Genomic DNA, 19074 nt, shown 5'->3' on the forward strand with positions numbered 1-19074 from the left:
CCTGGCCGAGGTAACAGGGGAGGAACGACGTTAGTGGTCACGGCTGAAATAAAGCAGCCATCCACCTCAGGCTGGGTACGAGAGGGTACTTCTGCTGCCTTCTCTTCCTGACACACGTCTTTTGAACCATGATGCGAGAAAATCAGTATTTCGATACCAAAACCCCTGCCGCCTTCCTTGTCCTTCCACTTATTCCCCAGGCACCTTGTTTGCCCCAGACTTTTGCCATCGCAGTTTCTGTTTCAGGCAAGCAGAAGCAAACACGCAGCGGGGCATCACCAAGCCGTCGTCTCTCCGGGCAGACGGGGCGATGCCCAGGGGATTCTTCTTCCCCCCCTTTCAAACCAGCCGCTCCACAAACTTGGGTCCAGATCCCTCTTCTGCCTCCGAGGGTTTTTTCCACCTTTCCAGCCATCGCCATCAGCGATTTCTTCCCCAGCAAAACACTCCAGCCTCCATGGAGGAGGAAACCAGTCCCAGGGCTGAGTTTTCCGGACGCTCTCGCTGCAAACCACAGCAGCAGTTTCTGTCTCGGCTGTTAATAATCCCACGGATGGTAACACCACTCCCGGCAAAGCTTTTGCTTAGAAGCCTTGCTGATGACCCTTTGCAGGGAGTTATTTGGCTTCTACCTTTGTGTTTCCATCCCCTGACCCAAATCTTGCCGTAACGGCCCCCAAACTTGCTGCTTGTCAGCTCTTGTTTCAGCTACAGCCCTCATCCCTTCCCCGCCTCGGCAGCCTGAATTTCAGTGAGCCACCCCAGCGCCAGGCCTGGCACTTGGCTACTGCCTGTGCCGCACGCTCGTACGTATCGGCTCCAGGTCTAATTAATGTAATAAAATGTGTAAAAGTACTAAATCTCCTCAGACGTGGCAATTTTATCACGTCTCTATACTGTCACAGCACAAGTAAAACTGACAGTAAAGAATAAAACAGTTATGTTTCTGGCATTTTTTATGGCTTTTAATATGCTACCTTTTTTTGTTACTGGAAATTTAAATTATAATGGTATGCTTCACTTAAAAAAAAGAAAGTATCCATAGCAACAGGAACATCTAAATTATTACAGGCTGATCCCTTCTCTCCTAGAGTCACATCACATCACACGCCTTTCAGACAGTCCCAGAGGTGCAGGATTTTAATAGAATTTTTTTTTTTACCTTTTTTGCAAATAAACAACTGTATACACAGCACTTTCTCCATCAATATGCTGCCTACGGAAAGATCTAAACCTAGTAACTGCCAGCATGCTTCTTTACCCAGAGAGGGAGGGCTTCAGGCTCGCTCTCGCAGTCCTGACTTCGTACGCATCCTCCTCATCTGCGTCGGTGCCGCCCGGTTATCCCGTGTGAAACCGGAGGATTTCCGCCGGGTTCGGCTGCTGTCAGCTCTGTCTGGAAGCGGGGAGGTAGGAGGGGAAGGGGGAGACCGCGGAGCCGGCGGCAGCGGGAACCCGCCGTCAGGCTTATTTCTGTTTTATTCTTTCCAAAGTCCTAGTCGTCACCCCCAGGAAACAACTTCAGCAGCTGCTCGACATTTAAAAGGCCATCGGTGCGAAAGTACCCGGATATTTTTCAGCCACCATCCCTGCATCTGAGCCTCCTCGGTGACTTTTGGTCCGACGCAGTTACAGCTTTCACTCTTGAAAAATCCTTAATCATGAAAAAAGCCCCACAGATAGATACCCATGCAGAGCTGTCAAATGTAAGAAACAAACATGCTGCAAGAAAGAGAAAGACATCTTTTTTTCTCTGATCTCAATTACAGGAATCATATGCGTCATCCAGATCAATAGGAGGTTGAAATTGCTCAGCCAGAAAGATTTTATATCTAAAAAAGCAGCAGCTGATAGCCATCCTCTAAGCTCATGTATTATTATGTTATAACTGAAATTATGGTAGTAAACCATGTTTACAGGCTCTCTTGGAAAGTTCAGGTTGAGAACAAAGGCTTAATAAATGTACTTGTATGCAGTAACGAGATCTTAAACCAAGCCCGTATGTATCTGGGAGCTTACCATGTCCAGCAAGAGCAGAGGTTTGCTTTTTGCTTCCCGCTGCGGGGTGGGACATCGCCGGTCGCCACCTCCTGCGCCCCCCCAGGTGGCTGCAATTCAAGGCGATGTATTTACAGAGCAGAACATGCAAATTACAGTGGAATGAGGCAGTCTTTAAAAATATAAAATATTACGTATCATTTAACCTTGGCAGCGTAAGAGCTGATGTGCAGACAGGCGGTTGTGGGGCGCTGAGGCCAGCCCAAAGCAAGAACGTTAGAAACTAGGGAAATGCGCCGGAGCCCCTTGGCTGGTTTGGTGTGTTTGTAAGGAGGGGCTGGGGAAGCTCCGCACCCGCGGGAAAAGCGGGGGCTCCGAGGAGAGAGCGCGCGGGTTCGAATGCGGTTGTCATCGGGGTGACGCCAGGCAAACGCTACCGCAGGCACCGGGTGCAGCGTCTGTCGGTGGCTCTCAGATCAACTTGGTTTCATATGCGAGTTAAAAAAAGTCAGAGTGAGAGAAGGTGGGTGGTTAAAGACGACTGAGAGTGATGCAAAAAATCTGTCGGACCTGCAGATCCGGCTCACATTTGAAAATCACCCTCTTTACAGCTCTGTGAAATCACCTTTTAATAAAGAGTCTATAGCAGGTACCTATAATTTTGTGGTTGATGCGTGAGCCAGAGGCCAATCCAGTTCACTCTCACATAGCTTTATTAAAGCCATGGGTCCGGCTGGAGTCAGAAATATTTGCTTTATGTCGAGCACACAAGATCGTGCAGCAACACCGGGCGCTGACCTGCGGCAGCAGGCAGCAAGCCAACGCTGTGGCTCCCCGGCCTCGCCCGCTCCCAGCTGCAGGGCATCGGGCCCAGCGGGAAGGCTGCCCTAATCCATAGGTGGAGCCCTGTGACTCACAGCTCCCCTGAACCCACCTCCTCGCCTCTCGCAGTCATTAAATAAATCCCAGAAGCCACGGCCCCAGGTACTCGGGAGCATTTGTCACCCGGTGGTGTGTCTGTGGGCAGGGAGAGATGGGTCTGGGCTGCTTTACCGGGGATTCGCTGCTTGAATTGGGCCAGACTTGATCCTCAATGTTTATGTTTGGGGCTCTGATGCATCCCGAAGGGTTTGGGGCTGGGCAGTGGGTCAGAGCTAATCGGCAAAATGTGATCGTGTCTGAAAGCAGTCGGTGCTGGGAGGGCAAAGCGTTTGCTTTTAAGGGTGACAGGAGGGTGGGCCTTGTTTTTTCCCGTTGGTTAAAACGCTGGGATCCAGCGGATGGCTGCTGGTGTTTGACTCAAGGCTGAATTCCGGGGGAAGACTGTCAGAATGTGGGTTACTTGCTCCTTTGTGGTCTCCCGCTTACATATCGAGCTGACCTGACTCAGGTCTGTGGAATGTGATGGGAGAATGGGAAAAGCTTCTGGTGAAGTGATTTAAGGGCTTCAGGCAGGTATGAGCATACGAGGCATTTTACAACCGTGACAGGAGAAACTTGGCTAGTGCTGGTTGTACTTCATAGGTGCTTCCCCCGGCCCTCGATGCTATGTGCCTTCCCAGTTCTGCTTTTTATGTCCTCAAAATGACAGCGTGGTCTCTCGAGGCCGGGGTAAGACAGAGCCAGCCCAGGCTGGAGCAGATCTTTCCAATTACAGGTGCTCCCTCGCCTCGTTAACCAGATTGCATAAGGAGGTGCAATACTGCTGAGCTCAAAATTACATCTCTTTATTTACTACCTGACGCAGCAGCAGCAGATGAGAGAGACAGCTGCAAACAAGTTTAAAAGTATTGCTTCCTCAGAGCAAAATTCAGGAGACAAGAGGTTTGGGTTTCATCTGGCTAACCGAAAGCCCGTGGGGAGCTCCCGATGCCGCTGCCTGACGCCTGCAGCTGCCGCAGCCGCGTGATGTCGGCTCTGGGCTGGCCCAGAGCACCGCGGCGCTTTTGAGGGCACCCACCCGTGCGCTTTGCAACAAGCTGTGATTTATGGGATGCCTGTGGAGCGGCTGGCCTCTTTGCGATAACGAAGGAGAGCCTGTGATGTGACTCTGAGAGCGGGGAGCGGACCCTTCGACCCTGCAGGTCCTTTGTGTGTCCCCATGCCACCTCTGCGTCCCAGCTGACGATACGATCCTGCTTGTCATCCCCGCTCCGGTCCACGATCAGCAGATCCGCTCTGATGGCTGCGAGCTGATCTCTTAATTTTCCTCAGCGGGAGTGCAGGTGTGGTCCTGCCCTTGCGCTGTCAGCGCGTCCCCCCTTACGCTGCTCCTGCCAGCTTTAGTTAAATGTCATTGAATCAGTCTGTTCCGAGTGATTAACTCGCTCTCAAACCCTCGGTGTGAACCGAATGCTGAGTCAGGAGGATGGGGATGGGAGAGGAGATTTGTGGCCCGAATCTGGGGAACGTTCAGTCTGGAGCACGGCGAGCCTCATCCCACCCTGCCTCTTGCTGTGTCTGCGGAGTTTGAAGCAGGGAGCGGAAAAGCCTCCTTTAAACGCTGGCTACCCCGAGGAGCTCAGGTTTTATCTGGTCTGGGACCTGCTAAGGCCATTTCGGGAAGGTGCTGCAGTGATAACGTAATGCAGTTTCTGGCTGTGTGGTGCGAATAAGTGCAATAGGTTGTAGAGCCGGGGGACCATTATCAGCATCCAGTCTGGCTTTACACAGAAACACATGGTTCGAGGATGTCACTTGGTAACATCTGTGCCCAACTCCAAGCTTCCACCTGAGTTACCAGAGCTCTTTAAAACCACACACAGTCTTCAAAACTTGTGGAAAAAAAAAAAAGACAAGAATTTCCAATATCCTAAAGACCTTTCCAGCCCTGGTACAATACAGTATTCTCTCTCCTCAAAAGTTTGATCCAGCAGCTGCAAAAGTGCTTTCAAAGAGGAAGAAGGGGGAGAACCAGCGCGAGAGGAGAGCCCCTTCCCTGTGAAGCAGCGTTCTGCGGTCAACCATTTGATCAGTTGTCCCCGGATTTTTCCTCTTGTCTCCAGGATGACTCTCAGCAACGGCTGTTTGAGGGCTGAAGTTCCTCCTCTTTTATCTCTCGGAGCTTCTGACGCCAGTGCTGGCAGGATTTTCTAGGCTGAAATGGAAAGAGCCCTGGGCAAGTTGGGGGAAAGGCTTTGGAAGCAGGCCGTTAACAAAGCATTAAAGACTGAGCTGAATTTGCCTTTGGCGAGCACACGCAGGCTTCCCTGGTTTTTGCCGGCCCTGATTTGGGATGCTGGCGGGTGCCGCGGCCCCTCCGACCCGGTGGGTGCGGGCTGTCGGGAGCGAGGGTCCCGGTGCACGAGCGCGCCTGCCCTCCTCTGCGCCACGCGGCCCGCGGGCCGCCCTCGAGGGCCATCGTGGACGCGGTGGCTTGTGTCAGAGTGACGGCTGGCAAAACCACCTGACAAATTGAAGCAGACACAAAGCAACAACCTTCCAAGATCAGCGTAGGTGACATTGCTTTTCCCCTACCAACCAGCTAGAAAATGAGCAATTACCACCTCCCGACAGGGCTAGCTAACTCCTACAAAGGTACTTGAAAGTACGTGGCCTCAGCACTGGCTGTGCCCATTAACTCCATATCCCATACAGCATTTGCAGTCCGTGGGCTTGCGCGCCAAGGAAGCTCAGCCTGCCCGGAGCGTCCCGGCTTCAAAGAGCCACAAAACCTGGGAGAATATCGGCACCGTGAAGACTGCTGCTGTTGCAGCTCCCCAGCAGAAACCCGTCAGCCAGGCCAGAGGACGCTGTGTCCCCGCGGGTCACGCGTTTCAGGTCTCGACCAAGAGATCTTTGGGGTTTGTTTCCTTTCTGAAGCGGGACAGGAGGACACTGCCCTGGAATATTAATTTCCTTACCTCTCCCTTCCCCCACACTTCTGATACCTGGCAGGTATTTTTATAACCCCGTATCTGTTATTTTTTCCGGTTCTCATTTTCTATTTTACAGCCTGGCCACCTGGTCAGAGCCTTTTTCATCTGTATGCAGCGTGCACGGCTGGTGCAGCCCGTAGGAGACCTGTATTTAAAACCGTGTGCTAATACACAACAGCTTGAGGCACAGAAACAGACGCTTTCTGCCCCCTCCCTTGGGCGCTGCTGCCAGCCAGGGTGTCACACCGCCGAATGTCCTGGGCGAGGGAGAAAGCACCGGCCTACGCGAGGTTCGTCAGGGTCCTTGAAGAGGATCTGTTTAGGCTGGAGGAGGATCCAAGGAAGATTTGTCTTGTTCTCTTGTGTGGATTGGGCATTGCTGAAAAGGAAAGACAAACGTCTCCTGAAATGTAATCGGATCTGGGGGTCCAAGGAGGAGATTTGTCGTTCCGTGGGATCTCTGAGATGAGGGATGGAGAACGATGGGACGGTGAGCGTGGGCTGGTACCACCCGGAGACATCAGGTAAGGAAAAGCATTTTCCTGTTTCATAAGGCTTCAGCACCATAAAATTGTTTTATTTTGTACTGACCCAGGAAAAACTGAAAGGCAACGGAGGAGGACATCTCTGAAGTCAGCGGCAACCTGGAGGATCAAACCCCGCTCTCTCCCGCCAGTACCCAGCGGGGTCCTTCCTACAGCACAGGCTCTGCGGGCATGCTGCCACCAGTAAAGCCCCATCGTCGGGAAGCGGCTGATACTGGAAAAGGGAGCTCCTCTGTCAGCGGAGTGCAATTGCCTCTCCAGTGCCGATGCCGTGATGATGAGGCATCTACAGGCCGTGTCTGTGTCAGGGGATGTGTTCTGCTTGCATCTGCCACGGCTCAGGTGGGACATCTCTCTTCACCAGACTCGCACCGGCAAAGCGTCAGCAGCTTGGTGCAGACCTCCCCAGGCTCCCGTACAAACACAGTGCAGGCAGTGATTCATCTGGGTGATGTTAGGAGGGACCTGTTTCTCAGGTTGGGACAGATGAACTTCACCCTGACGGTGATGCAGAAGTTACTCTGGGCTGCCCCGAGCCCTCTCCGCGTTTCGGCGCTGGCCAGGAAGCACGCTGCAGCGTGCAGCAGGGAGGAGGCAACCGGCGGAGCTGGATTTGGCCCGACGGGGGGATACCGGCACTGAGGGGAAAAGCCGATGTTTAAAAAAGAGCGACAATCCTGCCTTTCGGGGGGAAAAAATCACCTGCCCAATGGGACTGCGACACCAGCATGTCTGCAAAGTGCAGATTCTTCTTCTTTTATGGCTTTAGCTTATGACTTCCCATGATCGTTTAAAATCTTTACTCATATTCCTTGTCTGGATGCTAATGATCTGACACAGGAACTCCCACTCTGGAAACGTGAACTCCGCAGCGTCTCCTTTTTTTCTGTATTGGTTAATGTCTGGATAGGGAAAAGGGTAATTCTATAATTTGGCAAAGCAACGCATAGCAAAGCACTTCAACTTTTACTCCTCTCCACAGGGAACAGAAATAGATTTAGCTGCTGAACACCTGCCCCATTAACCTTATCTTTTCTCTTCTTTTTTCCTACGCGCTGTTGACCTCTCCGAAAGAGGTTTAAATTCTGCTTACCTTTGAAAGTCCCTGGGAGGGACTTCACCTGCCAGGCACCAGGATCCACGCGAAACACGTGAGGCATTTATCCCGATCAATAACCTGGCAGCTTCAGATCATTACAGAAAGCGGCTGGTAACATCTGAGTGGTGCCAATAAAATACTCTGGAACCTGTGTATTAATCTTAATATAATTGCCCAGAGGGCATCTACTGACCTCCTGTACCCTCCGCTGTAAGTTACTGCACAGCTGACAAATGATTTTAACAGCGCCTTAGTGGTCACCTGAGGATGGCCAATATATAGCGCTATAAGCTGGAATTTTCATTGCAGCACATAGTTTAAATGACTTTTAACTCTTTGGAAGGGCTGCTTTTTTCCTGTAATGGAAATATTTACGTTATCGCATTCAAAAGCTCTAAGGTGTCTTTACTTCTCTTGGCCTGGCTCATAATGGCCTAGTTCAAAAGCATTAAAGTTTAAGGGAAATGAGCTTGGTACCAAGGGAAGGAGGAAAATATTTTTTCCTCGGTGAGACGGATCTGTTTGCGTTGGGAAGGTGCTCGTTCTGGAATGGCGCAGGCGCCGCGTTTCCCGCGTGCGGGGGAGCGTCTCTGCAGCAGATTCGGGGGCTCTGCAGCACTTCGGTAGCACAGGAAAATAATCGAGAGGGGTTGAAGGTTTGATCCAGTGAGATTATCAAGGATTTCCCAAACGGTGTCAGAAAGAATCCAACCTAAAGACAGCGATGTTGGACAGTAACTGAGCCTGTCTGTAGACAAATGGGCAGAGGACCTCCATGGCTGGTGGAGTTATCCTTGCATTAAGCCTAATAACGCTAGTTATAACCTGGCCCAAAGGTTTCTTATACTGTTCTCTCTTGCTGAAAAAACAAGACTGCTTGTCCTGTAACAGCTATTTCGATAAGTTTCTTTGCAACCTCCAGAAACTGGTGGGTTTTAGTCTTTGACTTGTGGTCTCCTAAAAACAAATGTCCTCTGTGTAGGTTTCCATAGGGTTTATATGAACTTGGGTTTTTTCAGTATTTTTTTATGGATTGCTACAGAGCCGTGTATTAACCCCAAGGGCCTGCTACCCGCAAGTCGGAGATCACCGTCCTAAATTATTGGAGCACTTATCTACGAGCCCAGAAGAATTCACATACTAATCCTCGCCTAAAACTATCCCCTTTGGGCATGATCCTCTTCGGACTCAGCACCAGAGCTGAAAACTGCCGAAGCCCTGCTGAAATCGCTAACCCCGTGGCGTAACCATCATCAGAAGTGACATTTCGGGCAGCGGGTCCGAAGCAGACGCTCGCTCGTGGGGCTGACAGAAACCGTAAGAGCTCTGCGGCAGGTAATGAAAATGTATGATTGTGTTTCATCTTTGGCCAAAACACAGAGCAGAACCAAAAGACATTTTCTTTTTTTTCCTGGTCTGTGGACAACGAATAGGATGAACAGAAAGGCTTTTCCTCCCATGCTCCCACATGATGATTAATCTTCCCAGCATTTGAAGATGTTGGTCATTATTTCCTGCCTTGCCTTGAAATCTGCTCTCAAAAAGCAGCAGCAGCAGGATATATTTATATGATGAAGGAAGATTTTTGTGAAATAAGCATTTGTTTCAGTGTTCTCGGAGCAAACCTAGCCCAGCCCTTCAAGGAGAGCAGAGATGATCGCATCTGGGGGAAAGCGAGACTGCTGCAGACATACAAGGATGCCTCTGGATTCGGGGCCGGCAATGGACTACACAGATGGCTGTCAAATAAATGGAAATTCACCCTTTGGGAGATTATTTTCCTTTAACGACTAAACCAGGCTTTAGTGACTGCCCAGAAGCCCGGCGGTTTCCGAAGGCATCGTTCTGGCTGGCTCCTGCGGCTGGAAAAGTCCGGCTCCCTGGGCACGCTTTGGAGCTGCGCTCGGTCCCCGCCGACTTAGGAGCCTGTCACCTCCTGGTTTCTTTCCAAATCGTTCAGATGGCTGCAGACTTGTTAGGAAACGTGGAATAGCCAGATTTTACCTGAAAAGGAGGGGAGCTCTTCCTGCTCCAAACAACTTCAGATAAAAAACTGCTATAAACCGAGGATAATTCATCCCCCCGGATGCTGTCAGGACCACCACGTTATACAAGCTGCTTTTTGGCTTGAGTCCAGATACTTTTTTAACCCAAACCAAATATTTACGTTTGTTTTAAGATTGTTGGGTTTTCTTAATGCTTCTGTTTGTCGAAAACTGTTTTTGTTTCACTTTTCTTAGACAAAACTACTCACCAAGTTCATCACCAATCTGTCTGCAGCTCTGGTTCGCCTGAACTGCATTTTCTGACAAGTCAACTCTTTTTCTGAGAATTATTCTTAGATGTTTTCCACTTGGGATCTTATTTCTGAAGCCATCTAAAATAGGATGTTGCTCCACATTCACAACAGCAAATTCATTGCATTCTTGTGGCCCTTATCTCACTTAAGTATGGGAAAAAGGAATACAGTCATTCTGATGATGCGGATTTTAATGAAAAAAAGCTGCGCAGCCTGCCACATCAGTCACCTGGCGTTACAAGAAAGTAATAAACTAGAACTGTTTCCGCTCTTTCCTCCGTGCACCTTATGCCATGTTTCTGCCTTTGCACTATTTTTCATCTTGTTTTATATTTTCCCTGGCAGAGAAGAGGTAAGATTGGTGAGACATAGAGCTTTACCATAATTAAGCAAGATTCCTCCTCTCGTGAAAGCTCATTTAAACCAGAATTGGGTAGGAGAGACATAGAACGGGTTGTTATCTCAGATGTGAATGGCTTTTTCCCTTTTTCTTAGAAAACCGATAAGCCTGGCTGAGGCGGCGGCAGGTTTTACGTTGTGCAAAAGCCTCTCCCTCCTGCTAGCAGAGAGCTGCCATTTGAATTCTCAGCGAGACTTCCGTGCATCCCTGAATGTGAGTCTTAATTCAGATAATTAATATCTTGCATGTATGACTGTGGAGTTAAAAGAAAAGCAGTCAAACCTGCAGATGAGTGCATGATGATGCGTCTCAATTCAGAGGTCTGGGGGCTAGATATGCTATTTTCTGTGTTTTGAGTTTGGCTGTAGCTAGCACCAGCATTTCTGTAGCTTCACGGGCAGGGCGAGGTAGCTGCCTTCTCTGCACCAGCCATTCGCTCTTGACTGGTAAGGAGAGGAAGGGGCTTGGTAGCCCCCTGTGTTGCAGGTTTAGCACATGAAAATTGTGTGCCTGCACAGCACAAAGCAAATGAAATCAGGGCAAAATCCACTGCTAGTTTATCTGTGCGTGTTCCTCACAGCCTGCAGACCTCCTCCTTGGCAGCACAAGATGGTCAATAGATGTTGCTGGGATCATCTGGAGGAAGAGGAAGGCTGCTCCAAAGAGCCATGCCTTAAACATGTCTTTCTACACCTTTATCACCTACTTTATGCGTTCGTTTTCTCGCACTAGGTGTCGGTCGGTACTCCAGGCTGCGGCTGGAGGGAACCTACTCCGTTGGCTGAAGTCATCTGGGCTGTACACCCACCCTGTCTAGGTGACATTGCCATGGTTACATCATTATTTCAATTTAGCCTTTCGGGTGTCTCATTAGAATACCTCCTACCAAAACAATCCCAGTAATCCATCTGCACGTGGTCTAATCTAACAAGCAATCATGCTTTTCACTCTTTGTTCCTTAAGTAACACAGGGCAGCAGCACGTTCTCCTAGGTTAAAAGCAAGCTACTACATGGACTGTGAAACTGCAATCCACTTTCACATAGCAGATAACGAAGTTCCTAATTATCTAGGCTTCTCAGGAGCCTCGTGTCCTCTGCTTGTATTTCTAAAACCTTAAAACAATCGATATCAGGCAGATTTCTTCTGTCCTGAGTCATTACAGGCCATCAGGGATTGTTTTGCTCATTCTCACTGCATGTAGATGAGCCCTGCTTTGAGAAAGTTTAGGGCTGTTGTTTGCATAATGTATCAGCCAGTTTAAATGGATGGATTTCCCCTTATCTGATCACAACCAGATAAAACGAGGGTAGCTGCAGTGGGCCTGACAGCCTACAGACATCTAAGCCTTTAAATAGACATTAGACCTTGCTGCTTGCAGGTGAGGAAAAGCAGCCGCGGGGCTGCACGGAGAGGGAAGATGCCTCAGAAGTTTTGTCCTCCCCGAAACGTTCCCGTTGCCTGCCGGGCCACGCGTGAGCAGGAGCCCGGGGTGGGGACCGCCAGCAGCCATCCCACGCAGCGTCAGCCCTCCGTTCCCAGCGGGGCCCTCGGCAGCTCATAAGATCAGGCTTCGGAAAGCTGAGCAACAAATTAGGCTCCACGCCACGGTAAAGCGTCAGAAATCTTTTAACTACGCGCCGAAAGATGGCACCTTGCTCTGTCAACTGCCGTGCTTGTTCTTTTAGAGGTAAAGGATTCCTTCCTTATTAAAGCTGGCAATTTCACCAGGTTTCGTTGTCACTATCTACACTTTGTAGTAGCTATCAACAAAGTTTAGGTGTCTGGTTTACACGCTGAGGCCGCCCTCTTTTAAGGATGCATTTAAACGTACTACCCCTTTCCACTTCAATGAAACAAGGCTGGGCTGCTGGGTTGGCGGTTTTTGTTTGGGTTGTTTTTTTGTTTTTTTGCAAAACTAACTACGTTCCATCTGAAACTGTCTGGCAGCGATACAGAGCCTTTCCTCCATCTGCCTGCTTGAGCCTTTCATTGCTGTGATGCCTAAAAATCACAGGTTTGAGTGGTTCTGAGAGTGGGAGAGGGCTTTCTGGCGGAGAACTGGAGTGCTATTCCAGCACGAGAGAGACGGCCCGGCCACTCCTGCAGCCAGAATGGCAGCGCTTCCTACAGTGGAGGCGAAAAAAATCAAGCCTACTTTAACAGATAGGCTGGCGGCTTGAGTATAATTATCTTGCCAAACTCTTTTGCCTCGAGTATTATCTATCACTCTGTAGTTTTCTTCCTCACAGAAAGGTAGATATTAAAGTCTATTTTTCTTATGGCCATAAAAAAGGTAATTTTCTCAAAATTATTTCTTCCAGTCCTGCTAAAAACAAGAATCATAATGTAGCAGGACCCCCATCTTTCCAGTAATTATGCTCTGCCTCCTAACTCCTTCAACACCAATTTCTCAATTTATTTGGCTTGCGTCTGGAACTGCAGTCATATGCAGAGACTGGGCTCTCCGTCTTATTAGGATACAGACTAAATTGTTTTTAAAAATGTAATTAAACAATTACCTCGAAGACAATGCTTTGTCTTCTTTAAGAAGAATGATATCTTAATTTAACCTAATTTAGAAAACCTTTAACTTCTAAGCATTTACCTTCAAGACAATGTTATGCTAAACACAGAGCAAAACAAAAAGATTTCTTAATTTAACCTAATTAAAAGATAAGCCTTCAACTTTTCTATCACTGCTGGATGAACTGAAGAGCTAGGCATAGCGTTTCAGTCCGTTCAGAACTGTCTGTTTTATCATCCCTCTGCTTTGTTCTCAGCTGTTGATTTTATGATCCTACTTGATGCCCCCAAATCCTCTTAGAACGCAGAGCTATCTAACCTTTTCGGTCCTGGGGCCGTCTATAAGAAGATGAAGGGACCACCGCCGCAAGAGTGGAGGTTTTTGGTTTGCTGGTTTTTTCATTTGGTTTGGGGGTTGGTTTTGGTTTTGGTTTGTTGGTTTTTCATAAGGCTGAGACAAAAGGCAGCCTGCTGCTTCAGGTCTCCCCGGGGAAGAGGAGATCGGAGGGGGGTGAAGGATTTTTTCCCCGTAGTGCGAGGCAGAGGCAGGGTGCCTCTGAGAAGGGACGATGCAGTGATGGCCTCTTGCTGGCGCTGGTCCCTGGGGGACCACTGATAAATGCATGAGGCAGGGGACCCTCCCGACATCAATGCTCCAAATAATGGAGCCAGCAGCTGGCTTTCGGGTTTCCCCGCCTTTTCCTGAGCTGCCCTGTGAAAGCGCGCAAAGAAGCAAAACCAAATCCTCCGCAAGGAGCTCCCCTGGGCTCCAAGGAGCCTGTGGAGCATCTGCCGTGCTCAGCGAGGCTCCGGCGCGACCTGCCAAAATGGAGCAGCCACATCTACGCCCCTCTCCCTCGCGGGGCAGCTACCGGGCAGGGAAGGGAGAGCGGCCGTGCAGAGCGCTCCTCGAGCAGCTGCTCCCGAGGAAACCCTGCGAGAGATGGTGCCCGCATCTCCCTCTTGCGCAGGCTGAGCTGGTGCTGGCTGCAAACCGCGGGGCATGGTTCAAAGGACACGTTTCAAAACCAAATAACCAAGATGCAAATTTGCCTCTGAGGGTGGTTGTGTTCAAGGTCCACTGGGCAGCCACTAGACAGCTAAAAGCACAAGGCTTACTTTTTCGTTTGATTTTGACTAGATAAAAACCGGCAGCCGTTGTGGAGTGTAAGGAAGGGTAAGGCAGGAGATCACCGGCCTCGGGCATAGCCGGGCCGATAGCGGCTCCTGAATCCCGCTCCTAGAGCTGCTCTGCTGCCCGCTTCGTACCACTTACAGCACTTTTCATAGGAAAATGACAACGTAGCTGGTTCCAGGTGAACGGGTCAAACTGTGGGGCCCCACAACGTGCTCCAGCTGCACCCCGCAATCAGAGCAGGCCTTTCTTTCCTGCGGCGTGAGTTATTTACGAAGAAGGAGCACACCGAGCGCAGGAAGACGCAAACAGCCGATGATTTCTTTCCTCGCAGCTCCAGCTCCTTTCCAGCCTACGAAATGTTCTCCTTTAGCTCGTCCGAGTTTAGTCACAGCAGTGCTTGGGTGGCTGCAGCTTACCCTTCCCTGCAAGCCTCCTCCTGCCTGCAGCACCCAAACCCTCCTCTGCCGACCTCCACCCCGCCAGCTCCCTTTCCAAGCGGTTTTGGGTGGTGGCCTCGTTTCTCTTTCGTTGCTAATTCTGCACAAGATTTTGTGTTTTCTTCTTTTTTTTTTTATGAGCAGAAACACTGCGGTTCACCACCTGCACCTCCGGTGTAGCGTTACCTCGCAGGGTGACTGTGAGAATTGGTTGGTTCTTGTACGGTACCTTGAAGGTTAAAGTGTGCGATGAGGGTTTAAGTATTTGGGATTCAGGTGTGCTTCGTGGCAGCTGACTTTGGGCTCACGAAAATCAGGAAGGGCGGTTTTGTGGGCAGAAAGGCGGTTCGCAAACCACCTCCAGCCCCTCTCTGAGGCTCCCGGTCAGGGGCGAGCTGCCATGCCAGGCCCCTGGGACAAGGTCCCTCCTGGGGGGTTTGACCCTCTAGCCCACGCCAGACCGCAGGTTATGCGGGCTGCGCGGGTAAATCCCCCCTCAGGAGCCCTCACGGGGGGTGAGGCGCGGGGAAGGCGACGCCACCCCAGAGCCGCAGCCGCCGAGTCCGCACGGCGCCCACCCCGCTCCCTCAGCCTCTATTTAAAGGCGCTGGGCCGCCGTCCGCCAATCGCAGCGGGGATGGGGCATCGCCCGCAGCCAATGGAAGGCTTGGCTGGAGGAGAGGGGCGGGGTGAAGCGCTCCTCCAGCTCGAGCCGGGCAACTGTGGTAAACAAGCGGGCGGGTCTGCCGGCTTTCCTGACGTTTGGAAGAGCCAACGGACGAGGTCAGGCTCCACCGGCCAGCCAATAGCAAGCGAGGGCGGAGCGCGGCCCGGGGGGCGAGCGTCAGGGCGGGCAGGAGCTGCTCTGCTGATTGGCTCGTGGCGCCCCCGCCCCCTCCCCCGAGTGACCGTTGGCGGGGAGAGGGGCGGAGCGGGGGCGGGGCCGCCGGCGCTGTCGCAGTGAGCGGCGGTGGAGGCGGGCGGTGCGGGCGGGTTGCCTGTGCGGGCAGCGGGCAGCGCAGCCCGCGGGTCCCCTTCGGCGGGGGGAGAGGCGGGGCCCGGAGGAGGTGGTGAAAAGCAGAGGCCTCTAAGTAGCTCGATGCAGTTAGGTGCTTCCCTCCTGGACGCTTGGATAGGCAGGAGAGAGGAGCGGAGAGCCCGGCAGGCGGCCAGCCCCTGCCTCCTCCTCATCTACCGGGCACCCGTGAGCGCTGACAGCGGCGAGGGGTTCTCGCTTTCGAGGTGCGCGGGCAGGACTGAGAAGATTTTTTGCTCCCCGTAGGACGCAGAGTGGCTTGGATTTGTCAGAGGGGTGAGTAAAGAGGGCCGGGGGTAGGGAAGCGTCCGCCGGGCGGGTTTGACGGCGCCTTCGGGGCAGCGCCGTTCCCCCCCGTAGGAGCAGGGCTGGTCTGGGGCTGCAGGCAGGGCTCCCGAGCGTGCCCCGCTCTTTGGAAGTGCTCCTGCTCGCTTTCGTGGTCTGAAAGTTGAGCTCTGTCTCTTCCAGCGCACATAAGGAGGCGGGGGGATGAATAACTCTGACAGCGAGGCAGAGGTTTGGGAGAAAGGGGGAATTCGCCGGGATCCATTTAGCAAAACCAAAATCCGTAGATTTATTTTTTTTTTCCTCAATAAACTTATCCCGAGCCGAGCTTTCCGCATGGCCGGTTTGCAGCCCCATCGTCTCCAGCCCTCTGCGGGCGAAGGCAGCTCCTGGCAGCCCGCTGAGGAGCGGGGCAGCCGCGCCCCCGTCCCCGCTCCCTGGCCCCGGGCACGCCGCCCCTCCCGGGGGCTCGCTGCTCCTCGGGGCGCGGATCCTCGCCTGGCCCCGGGGCTGCCCCGCCAGCGGAGCCCGGCAGCCCGCAGCCGCAGGGGATGGTGCGGAGCTGGGAGCTGCTCGCAGAGCAGGGAGTTGATGGCAGGTCCGGAGAGAGGGGAAAACGACCCGGGGTGGCCGGAGGGCGGCGGACCCTCCGGGACAAAGGCTGATAACGCCGGCTGCATCCTTCTCGGTGCTGAATGAACGCGCTCTTCTCTCCCCCCTCTCGCAGAAATGCTGCAGCATGACCCTACCGCCTAGAGAGAAGGGACCGCACCTCCTCGGCACCGCTCCCTGAGCCAGCCCGACAGCGGCCGTCCGGCGGGGAGCCTGCCCGGGGGACTGACGCCGGGAGCAGCCCGGCCCTTCCCGCTCCGCCGCCGCCTTCATGCCGGAGGGGGAGACTCTGAACCGCCGCTCCGCGCCTTGCGAGCCTCTCGGGCGAGGACCCCGGGCAGCGGCGGGGCCCCGCGGCTTAGCCCGCTCCGCAGCCATCCACGTGTCACCCGCCGGCGGTCCCCGGTGAAGGCGCCCGCTCCAGCCGGTGCTGCGGGGGGGGCACCCCTGAGCCTTTCGCCGCAGAAGCCAGCGGCGTCCCCCGGGGCGGCGGCGGCGGCGGCTCCCGCCCGGCGGCCGCGATCCGGTGCCCCATGGTGCTGCTGCGGAAGCTGCCGGGCATGCCGGGCTGGCCGGCGGCGCTGGGGCTGCGGCTGCCGCAGAAGTTCCTGTTCCTGCTCTTCCTCTCGGGCCTGCTCACGCTGTGCTTCGGGGCCCTCTTCCTCCTGCCCGATTCCTCCCGCTTCAAGCGCCTCTTCCTGCCCCGCCGGGCCACCGCCTCCGCCTCCTCTTCTTCCTCCGCCTCCTCCTCCTCCTCCGCCTCCTCCTCCTCCACCCGCGACACCGACCTGCCCCGCAGCCCCCCCGCCGCCGCCGAGCCCCGCCACGCCAGCCCCGCCGCCCCGCGCCGCCTCCGGGAGAAGCTCCGCACCGCCGCCCGCATGGCCGGCCCGCCGGCCCACACCGCGCCGGGCTCCCGGCAGCAGGTGCAGGGCGGCGAGCGGCGAGCCGAGCCCGCCACCGGGGCTCCCCCCGCCCGGGAGACCCGAGCTCCGTTCCGCTTCGACTACGAACGGTTCCGCCGGAGCCTCCGCCACCCGGTGCGGGGCAGGCGGCCCGGCGAGGACCCCGAGACCCGCGCCCGCAGGATGAAGATTAAAGAGGTGAGGAGAACCCGCGCCGCCCTCGCCTCCCCTCACGGCCATGTTCCCCCTCAATCAGCCCTCACCTCCCCTCACGGCCATGTCTCCCCCTCAGGCACCCCCTCACCTCCCCTCATGACCGTTTCCCCCCTCAGCCCTCACCTGCCCTCACGGCCATGTCCCCCCTCGGTCAGCTCTTACCTCCCCTCATGGCCATGTCTCCCCTCACTCAGCCCTCGCCTCCCCTCACAGCCACGTCCCCCCCTCGGCCAGCCCTCACGGCCATGTCCCCCCTCAGTCACCCCCTCGCCTCCCCTCACGGCCTCATCCCCTCTTTGTTGCCTCCGCTCTCCTCACACCCCCCGCTTCCCCAGCCTTGCCCTCGTTTCCCACGCAGGCCCCTCGTGCCCCTTTCTCCCCCCTTTTCCCCAGGAAGGTGACGGGAATCAGGGGGCGTCTCTTTCTGCGGGGGCGTCCTGCAGCGTGGCCCCGCGCGTGCGAAGTGTCAGCGGCTGCACGTGCCTGTCGGCGTCGGCGCACGCCTCCTCTCACCGGAGAGGAAGCGTTAGGGCAGCCTGACAGGGCGTGACTAGAAATTAGAGCTGATACTAGGCAAAGAGAGATTTCAGCTTGGTTATTAGGAAAAAAAAAAATTTGCTTGGCGGGAGGCGTCTGTGGTTGTGCAAGAGGCTCCCTCCCCGGGGAATCAGCGTAAAGCTGGCTGCATTACACAAAAGCTGGTAGATGACGAAACTTGTGCTGGTCCATGGGGATGGAGGGACGGGGATGTGCCCTGGCAGCAGCCAGGGAGGAGGCGTCAGGCTGACTCCCCGTAAATCGTTCTGTCGCTTACTCCAGGTGGAGTTGGCTCAGGGCTTGTTACCCGCTAACAGCGACCCGAAGGCTGCCCTCGCTGAGCCCCCCGTGGGCCTGGGTAACGTCGTCGCTGGGGCCGCAGGGGGGTAACGGAGGGGAGAATTTGCCCTGGTGCCTACAGGCGTGCATAAAAGCCTGTCAGCCTCGCAAACCTTGCAGACCGGTCTGTGACCCAGTTAACCAAGAGCTGTAGATTCTGCGTAGTATTCGATTGTGCTTGTTGTATCTTTTGCTACGATGGATAACCAACTCGGAGTGAATTTTGGTCTAGTAAGAGGTGCCAATAAGTAAAATGCACAGATTTAATTAAGCAAAGTATAGATTTCCTGGGTTTGTTCCCTTGCAGAGGTGTAGGCATTCAACAACGATGCTGCCCCGGGTTGAACAGAGAAGGAAGTCAAAGAATAACACAGCGAGGGCTTTCACCCGCTGCAACCTGCGTTTTAAAAACAGTTTTTTAAAGCTCCTCTCCTGATATCTCTTGTCAGTCATTAAAACAAAGGCTGCACCGCTGGTGAAATTCCAACTTCTCTGCCAGGCAACCAGACGCAACACACCCAGAGGTGCTGGGTTTCTTTACGATCCCAGGCGTGATTGAGCCATCCTTTCGTTCTGCATCTCAGCTGCAGGGCGTTCAGAATATTCCAGTACCCGGCCCTCTGGTCCGCTTGGAGCCGCGGAGCGTGTGCTTGGATACGCTGCAGGCTCCTGCTTTCAAGGTATGCTAGGGGGGCACGACATGCTCGTGAATAACCCATCTTCCACTCTGTACAAACAAATCAAATTGGAAATCAAATTTATGAAAGCTGGTGGAATTCAGTCCTTTATTTGTAGTTAATTATTTTTTAAATGTAGGATTATTGC

At 53.5% G+C, this 19074-nt stretch overlaps 1 protein-coding gene and 1 long non-coding RNA gene across 2 annotated transcripts in view; both read left to right on the forward strand.

The window, feature by feature from the left end:
- Positions 1-2688: 2688 nt before the first annotated feature.
- On the forward strand, positions 2689-11944 carry LOC148055399 (uncharacterized). The gene is made up of 4 exons (XR_015705475.1): positions 2689-6400; positions 10315-10432; positions 10952-11036; positions 11600-11944. It is a non-coding gene; the product is annotated as an uncharacterized LOC148055399 (long non-coding RNA).
- Positions 11945-15265: 3321 nt separating this feature from the next.
- The window catches only part of MAN1C1 (mannosidase alpha class 1C member 1), a 65133-nt gene continuing 61324 nt past the window's right edge, over positions 15266-19074 (forward strand). Inside the window, exons 1-2 of the mRNA XM_087760580.1 lie at positions 15266-15631; positions 16368-17355. Coding sequence (XP_087616706.1) covers positions 16786-17355 — 570 coding nt within the window. The 5' untranslated portion in view covers positions 15266-15631; positions 16368-16785. The remainder of the gene's footprint in view (positions 15632-16367; positions 17356-19074) is intronic.

The sequence above is a fragment of the Nipponia nippon genome, unplaced genomic scaffold, assembly GCF_047370975.1.
Source record: "Nipponia nippon isolate SJK-2023a ecotype South Korea unplaced genomic scaffold, ASM4737097v1 scaffold_23, whole genome shotgun sequence".
NCBI lineage: Eukaryota > Metazoa > Chordata > Aves > Pelecaniformes > Threskiornithidae > Nipponia > Nipponia nippon.